At 41.9% G+C, this 19,424-nt stretch overlaps 1 protein-coding gene across 2 annotated transcripts in view; it reads left to right on the plus strand.

Annotated features, from left to right (window-relative positions):
• The window catches only part of KDM3A (lysine demethylase 3A), a 38,401-nt gene extending 31,021 nt beyond the window's left edge, over positions 1–7,380 (plus strand). For both annotated transcript variants that reach the window (XM_075856514.1, XM_075856507.1), the window contains exons 22-27: positions 854–984; positions 1,266–1,385; positions 1,478–1,617; positions 4,017–4,193; positions 4,322–4,456; positions 6,495–7,380. In XM_075856514.1, coding sequence (XP_075712629.1) covers positions 854–984; positions 1,266–1,385; positions 1,478–1,617; positions 4,017–4,193; positions 4,322–4,456; positions 6,495–6,575 — 784 coding nt within the window. In that variant the 3' untranslated portion in view covers positions 6,576–7,380. The remainder of the gene's footprint in view (positions 1–853; positions 985–1,265; positions 1,386–1,477; positions 1,618–4,016; positions 4,194–4,321; positions 4,457–6,494) is intronic.
• The last annotated feature ends 12,044 nt before the right edge of the window (positions 7,381–19,424 follow it).

Below are 19,424 nucleotides of genomic sequence, written 5' to 3' on the forward strand. Positions count from 1 at the left end.
CTTATGTTAAAAAATAAAAGATTCGGGCCTCCTGCTATAACCTAAACATTCCAGTATATTTTTATGATGAAATGGGTTTTCTCGTTCTTTCTCACTTTCATTGAGGGACGCCGCACCATGGGCATAGGCTTCTGACACTAGATAGGAAAGAGTATTGGCTGCGCCAAGGCAGGCCGTTCCCTTCCCACAGGCACTGGCTGAATACATTTTAGCCTAGTGTCCATAGGAGGCAGACGTGACCGGATTGCCTTGCCCCTCCCACAACATGGAGTTTCGGAGAATAAACTTCCAACACCAGTTTCCACCTCCCATAGGACAAGATAAAGTCCCTTCGGGCAGTAGTGGCCCTTGTTTGCTGGAACGTTCCCTCTTCCGCTTCTGCATGCGGGTGCTGAGAAGGAAGGTGTTTACCTTCGAGACAGTTCCATATGAACGATTCCACTCCAGGGAGCGATTCTCTAGCAATGGGACAACTCTGACTTTTTCTGGACGAGTTGATTGTCCTGCCTTCTCGGATTCATCAGAAGTTGTCCCGGTGGAGGCATCACCGACCATCGTGCTGGGAATGTCTTGTTCCCTATTTTTAGTGGCTTGTTATCTCAACGGACGCCCGTCTGTTTAGGTTGGGGAGCAGTTTTTGGCCAGCGCATGGTTCAGGGCGCTTGGAACTGAGGGAAAACTTCCTGGTCAGACTCCCCTTCTCCAGGGTCAACCAGTATGGATCCAGACCGACCACTTCATGGGCATTGCCTATCTGAAGTGCCAGGCGTTCATCGCCATCTTTTTGTGGTACAAAAATCGTATTTTAAGCTCTCAGTTAATTGACTTTTTTTTTATTTTGTTCCTCATACAGGTTTGATGATTTAATGAACAATATTCCACTTCCGGAGTACACTAGGAGGGAAGGCAAGCTAAACCTGGCATCTCGCCTACCTACCTACTTTGTTCGGCCTGACCTGGGTCCTAAAATGTACAATGCTTACGGTAAGACCAAAAAAAAGAATGCAAAACAAAACGCGTTGGCTACGATGTTCCTCTAAATCTGGTTGCATCAAAATTTCTCATGCGTTTTGAATCTTATTAATGTTATTGTTGACCAGAATGAGAATGAGGGCTGATATTGGTGTGACGGATCAGGTGATTTAAACCAAATCTGAGTTTGCAGGGGTGAAGTATGACCTATTGGTAGACTTGACTTCATTTAGTGGCCTCAGCTGTTATTTAACAATACGTTGTTTTTTATTTTTTGTGTTTTTTTGTAATAGGTTTAATTACTCCGGATGACCGGAAATATGGCACAACAAACCTTCACCTAGATGTATCTGATGCTGCGAACGTGATGGTCTATGTGGGGATTCCGAAAGATGAGGGAGATCAGGAGCAAGGTAGGACTTCAGTTTAGTTTGATAAAGAATCTGATTCTTTTGTCATCGCCGTTTTGAGATGTTCATTTCTCTTGTGTTTTTTGTTTTGACAGAAGTGCTTAGGACCTTCCAAGATGGAGATGCCGATGAATTGACCGTTAAGCGGTTTGTGGAATTTCAGGAGAAGCCCGGAGCTTTGTGGCACATCTTTGCAGCAAAGGACACCGAGAAAATCCGACAGTTCTTAAAAAAGGTTCCTAAATGTTGTGTGATGTTTAGCCTATAAGGGTCTGCTGGGATTTTTAAATAATGGCCTATTTTAATGATATGCCAACAATGAGGGTCCAACCCCCGGAGACCCCTATAGAATTATACATTGGTGGCCTACACTAAGGATAGGCCATCAATCAAATATCTCCTAAAGCCCTTTTAGTTCTACTATTGACCACATAATTAATATGCAATTATTTTTGATTAATTTTGTTATAATGCGAGGCTAATTCTTAACCTGTGTATATTTTTTGTAATTTATTATAAATTGTAGCAACTCGGTATAAACTTTTGGGCCACAAATATTTTTGGCTATTTTTTATATCGACTATGTTTTCACATTTATATAATTGGGGGGCACTGCACTATGGTATAGGCCATTATACCCTTTCCACCGACTCTGAGCTAGTAAGTTTTAGCCTTGTGTCCATAGGAGGCACACACGACCTGATTCTCTGGTCTACTGCTATTCTATTTTAGCCGCAGGTGGGTTGTCAGCCGGGTCAGTCCTTTGAAGGTAGTTCCCTGCACTGACCTTCCCTTGCCGCCGGTCACCTAACCTCACTTTCTGCAGGGGCAGTGCCAGTAACCCCACTACGCGCAAGGTTACTGAAGTGGTGACCTTGCGCAGACCCAAAGACTCCTGTTTTTTTTTTTTTTTTTTTTTTCTGAAGATCTGAGGCTGCCCGGCCCCCCACCCACCCAACCCAAAAAAATAAAAATGACACGCAGGTGTACTTTGTGTGAAAGTGAAGCCCCTAATGTTGAAGTCATAAGTTTCCATATACCTTCGCTAATTGCTGACAATTAAAGGAGTTTTCCACTATTAGACAACTGATGACCTAACCAACGGAGGTCACCGTATATGATCGGTGGGGATCTGACACCATTTTAGTTTCTCAGGCTGCCTCAATGTCGAGAGATGGCCAGCCTCCATGTCTGTATATCAGCTAGTCCGGGGTGGCTGATCAGGCTTTTAAACCAAACAAAAAAAACTTGTTGGCAGCAAATTTTTTGGGGGAAAATTCTGAATGAGATTTTTTCCAAGGCTGCTGGCGGAAAGTTCTTTTACCTCTGTCCACTGCTTTTAGAGATCTTGACCCTTTTCTATCTTCCCCTCGGAGGTCTTCTCTTGACGGAGACCTGACATGAGGACTGGCCATCACTGCAAAACTGTCCGAGGGCATTCAGACATCCCGGTGAGCCTAGGAATCTCCATTTTGGCTTGGGATCACTTCAGGTCACTCATTTGGAACCCCTGAGGGATGTTTTGATGCGTCTACGTTACTGTCCGGCTGCATTCATGGTTTCTGTCACTACCATCAGATGTGTTTTAGACTGGGTGACCTATCCTGCAAGCCCCCCTATTTGGTCATCCATAAGGTGCTTTTCTGAACGGTTCCATGCTTCCTACCAAAGGTCGTCTTGGCCTTCCATATCATTGAAGAGATTGTCCTCCCTTCTGTCAGCCCTTCCCCCATCTCCTCTATGTGAACGGGCTTTACAGAATTGTGGACTGCTCTCCCCACGTCTTCCGGTTTCAATGCTCCAATTCTCGTTTTTTTTGTAATTGTTCCTGCAGGGGCTCGGCAGCCTCCAAGGCCACCATTGTGCATTTCATCCAGTCTGATTTCAGCAGCCTGTCGGTACAAGGGTAAAGTTACTGCCCATTCTACCAGGACTGTTGGTGCCTCCTGGGCGGTCAGACGTCAAGCTTCAGTTGTTCAGGTGGCTGCTACCTGGGATTTGGTGCACACCTTCATTAAATATGACCTGATCCACTCTCTGGCCTCCTCTCATGCGAGTCTGGGTTGGCTTCAGACCGCTGCGTGTTAGGCGGTTGGCTTGGCTGTCCTCCAATGATATAAACTAGAAAGTAGGATTTATTTATTTTACTCCACATAGAATATTTCTTGTTGTAGTCATTGAAGACCAGTTCGCCCTCTATGGTCTGTACCTGGCCTGGGACCTGTTCTGACTGTTATTTTTCCCCTGGGACCGCAGACATGTTTTGTTGTCTTCTGTACAAACTGGTTAGCTCCAGGTCTGTGGGCCAAGACTTCTCTAGTGGCGGAGGCCAATACCCATGGGGCTGTTTCCCTCAATGAATGCAATGAGAAAATTAAAGAGCAGTACAAAAGTCTTCTTTTTCAATGCCTGGATGTGTTAAAGTGAAGTCTCCTTTACTCAGTCTGTTACACCATCCCCTCCCCTGCCAGATCTCTAGGATGAAGGTTCCCCTATTGCCATTAATTTGACTTATGTAACTGGCTAAAGTTTTTAATATCGCTAAATTACAGTTTGTGATACCAGTGACTGGTCCTCTTTATATTCTCCGCTGAATGAATAAATTTTTTTATTTTTTTCTGTGTCTTCATTAAGGTGGCAGAAGAACAAGGCCAAGAGAACCCTCCAGATCACGATCCAATCCATGATCAGAGTTGGTACCTGGATAGTACGTTGAGGAAGAGGCTACTTCAAGAACATGGAGTTCAGGGATGGGCCATTGTACAGTTCTTGGGCGATGCCGTCTTCATTCCGGCTGGAGCCCCCCATCAGGTAGGAGTCTGTTAAATGTCAAGCTTAATGCTAATGATGCACCCCCCTCCCTCGCTCCTCATTATTTAAGTAGTAGTGTAGATCATGTTCTTATTGTAGGATCTTCATTGGTGTTCATGTCTCCTCAGGTTCACAACTTGTACAGCTGCATAAAAGTAGCCGAGGACTTTGTTTCCCCAGAGCACGTGAAGCATTGTTTCTGTCTGACTCAGGAATTCCGCTACCTCTCCCATACACATACAAACCACGAGGACAAACTTCAGGTACCTTCCTCTAGGCAGAGTCTATTAGAGATAATGGTGTAGAATTACTGCTGCCATTTATAGTCCTCAATTATTCGGTGTGACTGTCCGACTTTTCATTGGCTTTTTTTTTTTTTTTTTTTTTTGGGTGCACAAATCTAGTTTAATATGCTGAAAATGAGTTATAAATATATATTGTAATATACTAATAGATTTTTATTTTTTTTACACTGATCTCTACTACTCCTCGCCCTTCTTGATTACAAACCTACGTAGTCCTATCCAAAAGACCTAAAAATTCATGTTTGTGGCTACCGCCCCTCTGGGGACACCAGAAGGCTGTGTAGGGGAGAGATGACAGTAACCGGCTGTAATCCTTGCAGCTTTGTCTCTAACCCCTTCCTCACAGACCACAAACCAGAAAGTAAAACTTTTTAATCCCGCTCCCCGACTTCAAATGAGCGCTGCAACCTGAATATTGCACCTAAAGCTCTAATAGGATGCCAAGATATAAGCCCTATCCCTTATATTCACATCGTGGCAATCGTTTAAAATCCTTAATGTTTTGTCAGCAAAGGGGTTAAATGATGAAATTCTCACTGATGGCAGCCACCTCTAGGCGGAGCTCGCTGCATATGGCTTTAGTTGAATTTACAGGATCCGTCACTAGTTTAGTAATGCCCAATCTCCTAGCTAATCTGATCGACTGTCACACAGATAATAGTGAAAATTCTGTCCAAAAAAGTTTATTATCTTAAGTTATGAGTTTTTTTCTTCTAAATATGCAAATACGGCTATACTAGCCAACGGCAGTGATTCACAGAGCTGCATCACACTGACGCTGTCCTATCAGCACGAAGCTGCATCACACAGAGGCTGTCCTATCAGCACGAAGCTGCATCACACAGAGGCTGTCCTATCAGCACGAAGCTGCATCACACAGAGGCTGTCCTATCAGCACGAAGCTGCATCACACAGAGGCTGTCCTATCAGCACGAAGCTGCATCACACAGAGGCTGTCCTATCAGCACGAAGCTGCATCACACAGAGGCTGTCCTATCAGCACGAAGCTGCATCACACAGAGGCTGTCCTATCAGCACGAAGCTGCATCACACAGAGGCTGTCCTATCAGCACGAAGCTGCATCACACAGAGGCTGTCCTATCAGCACGAAGCTGCATCGCACAGAGGCTGTCCTATCAGCACGAAGCTGCATCGCACAGAGGCTGTCCTATCAGCACGAAGCTGCATCGCACAGAGGCTGTCCTATCAGCACGAAGCTGCATCGCACAGAGGCTGTCCTATCAGCACGAAGCTGCATCGCACAGAGGCTGTCCTATCAGCACGAAGCTGCATCGCACAGAGGCTGTCCTATCAGCACGAAGCTGCATCGCACAGAGGCTGTCCTATCAGCACGAAGCTGCATCGCACTGACGCTGTCCTATCAGCACGAAGCTGCATCGCACTGACGCTGTCCTATCAGTACGAAGCTGCATCGCACTGACGCTGTCCTATCAGCACGAAGCTGCATCGCACTGACGCTGTCCTATCAGCACGAAGCTGCATCGCACTGACGCTGTCCTATCAGTACGAAGCTGCATCGCACAGAGGCTGTGAGGTAGCTCTACCTCCGGAGCATTGTTGGCATTGACGCCCACTTGGCTAGTATATCCTTATTTGCATATTTAGAAAAAGCTGCTAACTTTTAAAATAAACATTTTGGGACACCATTTTCACCAGCATTATCCGTGTGACCGCCTATTAGATTAGCTCGGAGATTGGGCATTACTAAACTAGTGACACATCCTCTATAATAATCTGTCTTCGGTAAGCTCTTAGGTCCCCCTAGTGGTGGCTGCAGGAAGTCTCCAGATGTTTATCATGGTACTCTATGGCAGTGTAAAAGAGGTCAGGGGATTGGATCATTGGATCTGGAAAAGGGAGCTCCAACCTCAAACATGATATTTTTATTTTATTGCACGTGGATGACCAGACTGATATTAGTTACACGTTGTGGCATCTTGATTTGTGTAACGATGTGTGTTTGTGTTCTCCGCAGGTGAAGAATGTCATCTACCATGCGGTGAAGGATGCGGTTGCAGTACTAAAAGCAAATGAAGCCAGCATAGGGAAGGTTTAACGCTGAAGCGTGGATCATTGGACAGACTTCCACTGGCAGCTCCAGCCTACACCTCCGATCACTCGTTTTATGAACATTACCTCATAAACATGAACTTTTCAGGAGATGTTTACAAACCCTGGGATCAATTGATTGATGATTAATTGGAAGTGAACGCCACAATTTTGGCTCTACTCTCCGGAGCTCCATTGTCCGAACTACTAACAACTCCTCTATGCAGAGGTGCCATACTATATATCATTCGATGAAAAACCAAAACTTTTTTAGACTGTACAAAATATACCTCTTGGTTTTTGGGGACACTCCAAAAACATTGTGTAAATCTTAATGAAATATGCTAATTGGTTGTTTTGTGTGTTTTTTTTTTTGTTTTTTTTTTTTTTCGTTTAGGATTTTTGGGCTTGAAGAAAGGTAACAGAAATTGTTTTTTTTATTTTTTTTAAAATAAACGTATGTAGCCATGAAGCATTATTAGAATGCGTGTTCTAAGTAAAATGTAAATAAGCAGGCTCTTATAATTTTACATTGATTTAGAACTAGCACAGATGTGCCTGGAATTGTGGAATTAAATACTTCTTGATTTAGAATTTATTGGCTTGTTTGACTTTAATTTAATTAACAATTCTTTTGGGTTGTTACATTTTTTTGACCATATTGGAGAGAGGGCTGGTGGGAGGGATGATGACGTTGGCCCATTAGAAATGGGTCATTCAGAACACTTGTAACTTTTTTTTTTTTTTAATTTTTTTTTTAAATTCAGTACTTGAGAGAAAATAAATAAACTACTTTGTGTTCGTACATTTGGCATTTTTGTGTCTTGACTACTACTTTTTGTCTCATCCATTAAGTCATTATTCTGAAGAGAACCAAAAGGTATTGTATTTCAGATTATTTGAGGTTTCCCCTATGGACTTCAGCATCTGCTACTATTTTATGTACATCCTCCGTGATAAAAATCCAAAAGACCACTCCTTATCTAGACCAGAATTTTCTGTAACGGGTTTTCGTTTCCCTTTTATCTGATCTATTCGCAATTCTTTGCTTCTTTACAACCTGTGAAAAGGATTTAGTTGAAAGTTATAGGAGTTTATTGGACAGACATGATGTCAAGCTATTAAAGGCTATGTACGCCTTTGAAAAACGTGGTGTTTTTTTTGTTTTTTTTTTGGTAATAAAAATGTCTCGGTGTGTTTGCAACTTTTCAATTACATTATTTTTACATTTTGAGATACAGCTGCTTTGTATCTTGTATACAGAGCAGCTGAGACCTTAATCCGTCCGGTCATGACACTGACTGGTTGTGACAGCGGGTCACAAGTTAGGAACTTATATGTAATCGGTAACCGCTCATGCAGGATCCGCTGTCACTGAACCGGTCAGTGCCATGACCAGACGGATTCGGGTTTCCGCACTAGATTCAGCTGCTCTGTATACAAGATATAAAGCAGCTGTATCTCAAGAAGTGAAAATAATTTAATAAAATGTAATTGGAAAGTTGCACCAAACACACAGTTTTATTTGAAAAAAAAAATTCAATCAATGTGTACATGGCCTTTAAGAATGTGAATACCAGAATAAAATAGTAAGGAAACATTTAAATTATACACCCTCCCTGTCTGATAGTCCAATAGGAGAGCAGTGCTAGGTGATGTGTAGAAACCATATGGTATTAATCCTGGAAGGACAAGCCGGTAGAATAGATCCATAAGTAGAATAGGTCCATGAATGGCCATTATAATACCGTTATTTATTTATTTTTCTTAAGGACGTTTGATTACAAAAAAAAAAAAAATTGTAACTAGAAAAGCAAATGGTATACTTTTGGTACTATTATTTTTCTAGAACTATAGTTGTACAGCTATATAATTGAAAAGATGTTTGTTTGGAGTTCTCAAAAAGTTTTGACCGGGAAAGTTATCAAGTGTTTTCCTCAAGACGAATTTCTGTGAGCTGTACAATTGGGGTATATTCACACGCAGCAGATTTGTTTTAGAAATTTCTTAGACTGAAAATCCTCTCCGTACATCTGAATGGGGCTGTTTCTGCAGCATGTACATGGATTACCTCATGCCCCAGTCAGATGAATGGCAGTCTCAAACATTTCTGCAATAAATGTGCCATGTGTGAACTTCTCCTTACTGTGGTGCAGCCTGGGGATTCAGAAGAAATACACAAATTGTTTCCGCCTCTCCCTAAACGTCACCATTCTGCATATACGAAGAAACCCAAGGAAGACCAAGATTGTCTCACCTGCCTGATACAGGAACATGTTACAGGTTTTCATGACGCGATAAACAAGTCTTATGTCACATGTAACTACAGAAATGGTAGCAGTGTAGTGGGAAGTTCCCAAAAATCTTCCCTACGAACGGCGCTGTTCCCTTTTGAAAAGGTGTGAAATTGGTTCCTTAGTGTCGCATGGCAAGGAAGCAAACACTGTATGAAGTTCTTTAATAAAATGGATGGATGCAAGCGACGCGTTTTGGAGCCGCAGCTGCTCCTTCCTCAGGCAGTATCACACAGATAGAGGAACTAAACAGGAGGTACAGACAAAAAGACCATGAGGAAAGGTCAGACTGTCAATCTCTATTGCATAATTCATACAGTATGTGCGGCAGAGGAAGAATATTTAATGACTTAAGTATAGAACTACTGTTTATATCTACAGGGGCTGTGGTAGTATCTACAGAGAGCAGTGTGTGTCAAAAAATGTACAAATTAAATTCATCTGATTTTAAAATGGACAGGGAAAAAAACGGATGCAAAATCGGCCGTTAAAAATGGCAACACGGCCCGGAACGGATGCAAAACGGCCCAAAACACTCGGACCCTGTCGTGTGAATAAGGCCTTACATTCTAGACAGTAGTAAAATAATAGTATTACTTCCTGATAGGATTCGTTTCGGGAAGGCCCTCTTGAAAAACGAAATTCAGGACACTTGCCAAAAGGCAATGCTATCTGAAATTCAAGCATTCAACCTATATTTGTTGATGAAAGTAGTGTGAGCTCCCAGAGGCTGCACTACAGATCTAATCCAACTAATCCTTCGAGTTGGATCTCCTGTGTAGCTGACATACTGAAACGTGGAGGCAGGCAATTCCTTTACATCGAGGTTGGCCATGTAATCTCCCAGTTACAGAAAATAAATCACGGACTTGATCGTCTCCATATGGAATTTCTTCTGAATATGACCATTGAGATATCTAAAATCGTATTCTCTCTTCTGAAGGTTTCAGTGTAAGAAACACAGGTAAGTATGGGCCTAAACCTCTTTCGGCCACCAGAACTTCGTCCAGTACGTTTTTTTTTGAAACTCTAAAATTGAATATTTTTGAGATGTTTGCTTCTTGCGGGAAATAAGACTGGTCAGGACAAACCTGTCTAGAGGAAGATTTACAAAATCTATGGAGTATCCGGAGGGGATGATCTTTAAGGTACAAGATTCCGGATTGAAAGAGACCCAGACATCTAGGAAATGAGACAACCTCCGTCTCGAATGGTCTTCGTCACTGGATGAATTAAATCAAAGCATCTTGTGTCAGAACTCACTCCAGTCTTTTATCATTGTTGGCTCCTCTGGCACGCCTAGCACCTTCTCTGGGAACCCCAACTTCTTTGAAACTGGGGTCTGGATGGTTAGACCTTTGGGGAGATGTTCATCTCCTGGATATCCTACCTCTGCCTCGAAAGGACTGAGGATGATACTTATTTTTTATCTGTCGGACCATCAATGAGCTTATCAAGTTTGGGTCCAAACAGCCTACCTGGCTCATAAGGGAGGCCACAAGCATTGACATTAGAGGCATGATCAGCCAGCCAAGTTTTTAGCCATAAAGATTTTCTTGCTGCGGATGACAGGACCATAGCTTTGGCCAATTATTTACCTGCGAGGAAGTTGCAGCACACAGGTAATCCACAGCCAGGTTCATTTAAAAGAGGCCAGAATATCCTTCTGCATCTGAACAATTCTTAGCAACTTTATTAGAGGCAGTGGCCCCTCTCCTAAGTGAGCAGTCCCCTGCCTATCCATGGGGTCTTGAAAATTAGATCCATCCTCTGTTGGTACCACCGTGCATTTAGACAGTGCGGACCACGTTAATGAAACCGTTTTACTTTAAAGGGAGAGTACTTAACCTTTCTCCGAATGTCTCCATTCAGCCATCATCGCTTTTTAAAATGGAGTATATCACCTATATTTTTTTTCCTAATTAAAACCATATAGTGAAACATCATTTTTTTTTTATTGTAGATTTTTTTTTTATTCAATTTTTTGTATATGATTATAGGGGGAAGACATCTTGCCTGAGCTGCTGTTAACAGCATTTATAGATCTACTTTACAGCAGCCACATGGTCCATAGGAACCTGTGAACAGGAAGGGACCCATTGACTTCTATGGGCAATTTTTCTAGCATGCTCTGCGACCTGTGCAAATGTTATTGTGCAGGGAGGGGAGGAGAGATGTGTCCATCAAATATGGTCAGTGGTGGTCCTGTGTTATCTTGATACAGATGTTACCTGTCAGTATAATTCTACCTGTCATGATAATGAGATGATCCCTGAGAAGTGATCTCTACAGAACAGGAAGGGTCAGTCTATTATGAATGATGGATCCTGTGTTATCTATATACAGGTCTTACCTGTCAGTGTAATCCTGCGTGGGATAATAATGAGACGACCGCTGATTAATGATCTCTACAGAACAGGAAGGATCAGTCTATTATGTATGGGGGATCCTGTGTTATATCCATAGAGGTGTTACCTTTCAAGTAGTGATCTCTACAGAACAGGAAGTCTATTGTGAGTCTCAGTGTCAAAACAAGATATTCCAATCGATCCAAAAAGCCGGTTGGTGTTCCCAGGAGCGCTGGAGGAAGGAGATGAGAAATCGCCTAAATTCTCCCCAGACGAGATAGGGGAGAAATAAAAAATGGGTGCTGCTGAGAACAAGGTAAGACTACTCCAGCGGTGTAGTAAAATAAATGTTTTCCTGGGATGTAGGTCCACACAGGACAGAAAAAAAAACCATACCACGGCCTCATTCACACAGATGTATGTTTTCACTATTTTGGAGCCAAAACCAGGAATGAAACCTACACAGGAAAAGTATAATGTGTACCTTTTTCATGTTTTGGACGTTCTCCTGGTTAATGCAAAATACTGCTATGTGAAAACGGCCTAAGTTGGGGTGGGTGTTAACCTATATAATACAGGGACTGGGCCTGTTCATGCACTAGTCACTTTATCTGTCCTACCAGTACACAGGGGCAGAAACATCTAATTATTGTGCTACTGGTTAGGACACAAGAGAAACGTGGGTAAAATACACCTGTCAGAATGAGGCCTGGGTGGTCGTATCCACAAAATACCATCAGAAACAACTGGTAATATAAGGAAGATCGAGAACTTTTGAGCAATGCAAATCTTTGTTTCCATTAATGTCCACAAATACATGAGAAGACAGGGTGGTTGCTGTGGTCTGGATTCAAGTATATACTGCCCTCTAGTGTCTATATGCTGGCTTTACAAAGAGAAAACAAAACATTGTGAAGATATTAAACAAAATGATAGTTGTCTCCATCAAACAATAACTTTATCGGAGGAAATTTTCAAATATTTTTTTTTCTTATATGGTACAATCTAAAGATCACAAGAAATAAGAAAGGATTATAGACACGAACTACACTTGTGTAAGAAACTTAAAGGCTATGTACACCTTTAAAAAAAAAAACGTCTGAGTGTGTTTGGTGCAACTTTCTAATTAGATTTTTATTAAAAATTATTTTTACTTTTTGAGATACAGCTGCTTTGTATCCTACATATAGAGCAGCTGTATCTTGCTCTGAATCCTATATCCGTCAGGTCTGCGGGACTGACGTGTCCTCTATATACAGGATACAAAGCAGCTGTATCACAAAAAGTAAAAATAATTTTGAATAAAAATAGAATTAGAAAGTTGCAGCAAATACATGGATAGACATTTTATTTAAAAAAAAATAATAATAATAATCGCTTTTGCAGGTGTACATAGTCTTTAATGACCAGCGTTTTGGTCCTGAAGTGTTGTCTGTTTTGGAGGTCCCTCTGACAAACTAATCACAGGGCATCACTGCTGGGACACCCAACAATCAGCTGTAATCTATAGGAAAACCCTGTAGAACCAAAAAGGTAAAAGAAAGCATTATGCAGTTATTATTTAAATCAATGGGCTGTCCGCATGAGGCACATATGTGCCGAGTCCTCCAGAGTGTGAAAAGCCAATAGATGAGAGTCCTGAACTGTCCCAGAATTCCCTAAAATTATAATTGGGATCATGCATGCAGCACTATTCTTGCCATCAGATCTGATGGAATTTGAAACAGAGACGCCAATGCAAATGTGAATAAGGGTATGTCCACACGGCTTATTTTCAGCCATTTTTTGGGCCGTGAACGCCCGAAAAAGGCACAAAAAAAAAAATCGGAAGCAGAACGCCTCCAAACATCTGCCCATTGATTGCAATAGGAAAAACGGCGTTCTGTTCCAACAGGCCGTTTTTTTTACGCTGTTTTTCCAAAAACAAGTGCAGGTCACTTCTTGGGCCGTTTTTCAAGCCGTTTTTCATTGACTATTGAAAACAACTAAAAAAACGCAGCGAAAATCGTGAGTGGCTTAGGGTATGTTCACACACACTAATTACGGACGTAATTCGGGCGTTTTTGCCCCGAATTACGTCCGAAAATAGCGCCTCAATAGCGTTGACAAACATCTGCCCACTGAAAGCAATGGGCTGACGTTTGTCTGTTCACACGAGGCGTATATTTACGCGCCGCTGTCAAATGACGGCGCGTAAATAGACGCCCGCATCAAAGAAGTGACCTGTCACTTCTTTGGGCGTAATTGGAGCCGTTATTCATTGACTCCAATGAATAGCAGTGCTAATTACGTCCGTAATGGACGCGGCGTTCAAGCGCCTGCACATGCCGTTACGGCTGAAACATCCCCGTAATTTCAGCCGTTACGGACGCTGTCGTGTGAACATACCCTTAAGAAACGTCTGAAAATCAGGAGCTGTTTTCCCTTGGAAACAGCTCTGTATTTTCAGACGTTTTGGAGTTTGCGTGTGAACATAGCCTGAAGCCTAAACCAGACAACCCCTTATGATATTTTTCAGTGATTCTGCACACATGGTGGTATAACGGTAATAATCTTAATTGCATCTTTTTTGGTGACAAATAGGGCTGTTTTCTTATATAAAAAAAAAAATATATAGAGAAATATTTAAACCGCTACAAGTTTTACATTCATTTTTAATATAGTGCAATGATACTTAACAAAAAGTTTTAAAGAGTTCACCTTTCTGTTACAGTCAATGTGTGTTTTGGGGCAGGATATGGTTTTGGTTGCATGCTTTTTGGAAATATTAATTTCCCTTAAAAAGAGCCTCATCATTTTCAGCCATTTCTTATTGTACATGTAAACATACCCCGAGACCTCATTCGGATGGCGAAAAATCCCGGCCCAACCACAGGTCGAATGACCTGGACACACAGCATCATAGGAGGCGCTTCGTTGAGATCATTAGACCCACGTTTATGCCAGGACTTACGGCCGCCGGAGACAGGCCTTTAACACAGGTGTATTTTTTATCAGCATTTCTAAGCCAAAATCAGGAGTGGGCCAAAAGCACTGAAGAAATACAAAACTTTCCATTACACTTTTTCGCTGTTTATGTTACACTCATGATTTTGGTTAACAAAAAAAAATGGTTTTAGGCTTGATGCACAAGAGTATTATATAGCACGGTACGACCTTGTAAAACAGCACCCATACAGTTCTCTGGCGCCCTACTGTACCACCGTATGTCACAGATTTTATACAGAGGTACATGCTTAATTGAACGGCATAGTGTTATTCTTTCCTAGAAGCATGGTGGCCCACGGAGGGGCAGGGACAATGTAGTACCGAGCCGCAGGGACTCCGCAAACATACTTAAGAGTCTCTGTAGACATGGCTCTGCTTTGTGCAATCGTTCTAGGGGACAGTAGCTCCATAATACGGTATGCATTGGAACATGCCATGAGAATAAAAAAATAAAATGGGGGCAGGAGGTGGTACAGCATGGGCCTATAGTAAATTATGGGTGTTTAATTGCATATTGATACATTACAGATACGTAAAACAGCCATGTGCATGGGTCCCCGCACACTATATTGGTACCTCCTCTGACCCTATACATCAGATCATAGTCCCCATGGGTCTTCATTATGGACCTATAGGCACTCCATGTGCTGCATTTTTCCTAGCATGTTATCAGATTGGAGGCACATGAAGATACTAGAATACTATGAGCGCCGTATTATGGGTCGATACAATAGAACTCTGTAGGGCAAGGTTCGTCACCATGTTTTTGCATCCTTTTGAAACATCCATTTTTGTAATTTTTTTTTATAAATCTCTTTAAAAAAAATAATAATAAAAAAAAAAAAAATACAAAGCTTTTCAAGAACGGTAAATATTTTTGCTGAATCGGTTTTATCCATTTGCATCAGTTTCTAAATGGATCAGTTTTTCTTTTTTTTAAAAACAATTATTGAAAAAAAATGGATATCCTTTAGGCCGGATTCACACGAGTTCTGTCTCTCAGAATATGGCGACACAATGTGCAGAGTAGGGATGTCACGATAACGATACTTCGTTTAGTATTGCGATTTAGATACCAATTCGATACTTTGCCAACAGTAATAATAAAAAACAGTTCTTCCGTTTTCTGATGTGAGGCGTGAGGTGTAATTAATTTTGACTGTGCCTCACATTAAGGCCGGATTCCCATGAGCGTGTGCGTTTTGCCCGCGCAAAAGGCACTTGACAGCTCCGTGTGTGTCAGCCCCGTATGATGCGCGGCTGCGTGCTTTTCGCGCAGCCGCCATTATTATGACACTCCGTTTGGATGTTTGTAAACAGAAAAGCATGTGGTGCTTTTCTGTTTTCATTCATCCTTTTCACTGCTGTTGCACGAATCACACGCGTCCCACGGAAGTGCTTCCGCGTGGTGCGCATGATTTTCACACACCCATTGACTTCAATGGGTGCGTGATGTGTGAAATACGGCCAAAGAACGGACATGTCGTCACTTTTCTGCAGCGGACTCACGCTGCGTAAAAATCACGCAACTGTCTGCACTGCCCCATAGACTAATATAGGTCCGTGCGACACGAGTGAAAATCCTGCGCGTTGCACGGACGTATATCCCGTTCGTCTGAATAAGCCCTTAGTATCCTGTAGCCATAGATTCGCATTGTGAAAGTAAACTGATCCGTCAGGATCCTTTTACTCAACAGGACAGAAAAAAAAAAATTAGACAATCCCCGTTTATCTGTCCAGTAAAAAAATAAAATTAAAAATAAATAACTGATCCTGAAGGAAACAAAATGAAAAGGACACTTATTGGCAAGACGGAAGCCCCATCCATTGAAATCCAATGGATTCGTTAACATATCAGTTTTTAAGAAAAAAAACAAAAGTTCACACGCCCCGGACACACGCCGTTGACTATAATGGGGTCTGTCACTTTACTGGCCAAAAAAAATGCAGCATGCTGCTCTATGTTGTCGGCCATTTTTGACCGGATCTGGGTCAGGGGTTGTTAACGGAGCCTCTAAAACAGATGTGACCAGAACCATAGGCAAATGTCATGTGAGAAGGCCCGAATGCAGCCATGTGCACAAGGTCTTTCCTTTGAATGAGGTCAGCTTAGGTGTACAAGGTAAATGTTTGTGTATAGATGTGTGGTTTGTTTAGTGGCACATCCCACAGGGTAAGGCCTGCGTGTGCATTTTACATGCCTAAGATACAACAGCGAATATCTTCCATTCACCCCAGTTCTGCATTTCATTGGTTATAAATCCAGCCGATAGTACAGTAACTTATACAACCAAACAAACCCATGTAAAAACAAACAGCCTTTAATAAATTTTCAGTGTCATACAAAAAAAACAAAACCATCCTCAGCAGTTTGCACACGTTGCTACGACAGAATTTAACATCTTAGCCGTTAAGATATAACACAATATTTTCCTAAAGGGGTTTTCCGAGTTATTAAAAAAAATTGGCCAATGTAGGAGGGATGCGCAAAAACACACCAAAAAAAGACATTACTTACCTCACAGATCCTCGTCGTTCCTCCCCGCCGCTGCGTATTGACACAGCTGCAGCGATGATGTGCCTGTATAGCCACGTGATCGCTGGCCTCAGCGATCCTGTGCCGCATACCCACTAAGACCAGTGATTGTTCGCAGCGATCATGTGTGTATACGGGCACGTCTTCACTGCAGCTATGTCAATACACAGCGGTGGGTAGGAATGGAGGCAGAGGAACGACGGGGATCCAGGAGTTGGGCAATGGCCTTTTTTATTTTATTTTTTGTATCCCTCCTAACGTGGCCAATTTTTTAAAATAAGTTGGAAAACCACTTTAAGAATTTGATTGTTGCATTCAGAAGGCCTCTGCTGTGCCGTTCTACATACATGAAGATGGACACAGTACTTCAAGAATAATGGAACGTGTTCTACAATATAATCACATCCTTAGGATACAAACGGGATCAGTATCTTCAGATAAAAGGGTGTACGACCCATTTAAAGCCATAAACAAAGCTCGAAACCTCATATATATTGTACTAAAAACCAATGGATGTAACCCATGGACACGTCATTCAATAGTCACGTTTCAATTGTGGTCATAAAATGTAAAAGCTTTACAGGGAGTTATCCCTTCTCATCTCTTCCAGAAGTCTATTGGGGCGGGGGGCTCCTGTTTACCCTACAGTACAGCCGCAGGAAGAGGGGAAAAAAAGAGCCCGATAGGGGCTGAGCTATAATAAAGGGTGCCTCTGCGAAGAGCCACCCTCTTCACTTTGGTTAATATTGCCGAGCCCGGAGTCGGTGACCACGTCCTAATAGCCCATAAGGGTAAAGTGGAGAACCGGGGTGTAAACCATAGGATACACTAATCTTATCAGGTCGTAATCATTGGACTCATTATTAAAGTGTCACTGTGCTCTAATGGACTCCGGAATTTGGAGGATTTATATTACAAGCTCAAATTTAACAAAAAGTGCCGACATATATTGCTTTAGTGTTTTTCTTTGCTTTTACACCTTCTAAAAAGGTGTTACTAGAGGGGCAAATACATAAGCGGGTGTGCCGGTAATCTGAGCACCTTCGGTAGCAAAACGATTCTGATACTTTGATTACAAATGCACAAGTTTACAAAGTAACATAAATGGTAACGACTTGATCGTTTCTACCTGGACAATGATCAATAAAAAAAAAAATGTGTCAAATTATTTTCTCACAAATTTAAAAATTGGGTCGGGGACTTAGAAATTCTGTGTGTTTTTGTCTACAAAAAAAAAAAAGAAAAAGGAAGACAGTATATAAAAAAAACAAAAAAACACAAAGCTTTTCAATTCTCCCAGTCATGACGCCCTCCCTCATCTGTAACTTTTTATTTCTTCCAGACCTATGTTTATAAGGCAGCACATACGTATATCCAGGCCATACCTCCTAGCCACAGGTGCTGCAGTGAGTGGATGACTACGTGGACCACCTTGTTCCTGTGGACACCAGTGTAGTCGCCCACTATGCTGTAAAGGAAGACTGGCGGCAGCCAGGATTCCTCCAGGGAAGACAGCTGCTACTGTGCAAAGGAAACTATGGTGAGTATTCACAAGACATTTTCAGCCGTTTTAGGAGCCGTAAACGCTCCGAAAAACAGCCCTGTAAAAAAAGGCCTCGTAAAAATGAGGGCATGTCACTTCTTGAGCCATCTTTCATTGACTCAATAGAAAAATAGCCGCAAAAAACGCTAGTTTGATTAAAAACGGCTGAAAATCAGGAGCCGTTTTCCCTTGAAAGCAGCTCTGTATTTTCTGCCGTATTTTGTTAACTGTGTGAACGTACCCTAATTCTGTGCTATTATAGCAAGGTTTAGAAAAGGACACAGGGTCATCGAAAGAAAAAAAGTTTATAACTCTGGTACTTTCTTTAAAGAGGCTCTGTCACCACATTATAAGTGCCCTATCTCCTACATAATCTGATCAGCGCTGTAATGTAGAGAACAGTGGTTTTTATTTTGAAAAACGATAATTTTTGAGCAAGTTATGAACAATTTTAGATTTATGCTAATTACTTTCTTAAGACAACTGGGCATTTTTTTTTACTTTTTACCAAGTGGGTGTTGTAAAGAGAAATGTATGACGCTGACCAATCAGAGCCATACACTTCTCATTGTTCCAGCCCAGCTTCTTTCACTGCACACACAGCGTGATCCCGCGAGATCACGCCGTGACGGGTTTTCCTCCCAAAAGGTCCTTCACCGGAGCCATGGAAGACTGAACAGACATTGCCTGGAACAATGAGAAGTGTATGACGCCGATTGGTCACGGATTGGTCAGCGTCATCCACTCCTCTGTACAACGCCCACTTGGTAAAAAATAAAAACACGCCCAGTTGTCTATTAAGAAACTCATTAGCATAAATCTAAAATTGTTCATAACTTGCTAAAAAAATGATCGTTTTTCTAAATAAAAACCACTGTTGTGATCTACATTACAGTGCCGATCAGATTATGTAGGAGATAGAGCCTCTTTAAAGAGGCTCTATCAGCTCTCCTGACATCTGTTTTAGTAAATATTTGTAGTTCTGGAGCAACTTTTCTAAGAACGCGGTGTGTCATTCCTCTGTTATTCCTCCTGGAAATGTATGAATAAATTTACAACTGAGTGTTAGCATTCTAGTTAATGGCGCTTCATATTCGGACACTGTCATTGTGCTGACAATATCAGAATGTGCAGGGACACATCCTAT

This window comes from Rhinoderma darwinii, chromosome 1 (genome assembly GCF_050947455.1).
Source record: "Rhinoderma darwinii isolate aRhiDar2 chromosome 1, aRhiDar2.hap1, whole genome shotgun sequence".
In the NCBI taxonomy this organism is placed as follows: Eukaryota; Metazoa; Chordata; class Amphibia; order Anura; family Rhinodermatidae; genus Rhinoderma; species Rhinoderma darwinii.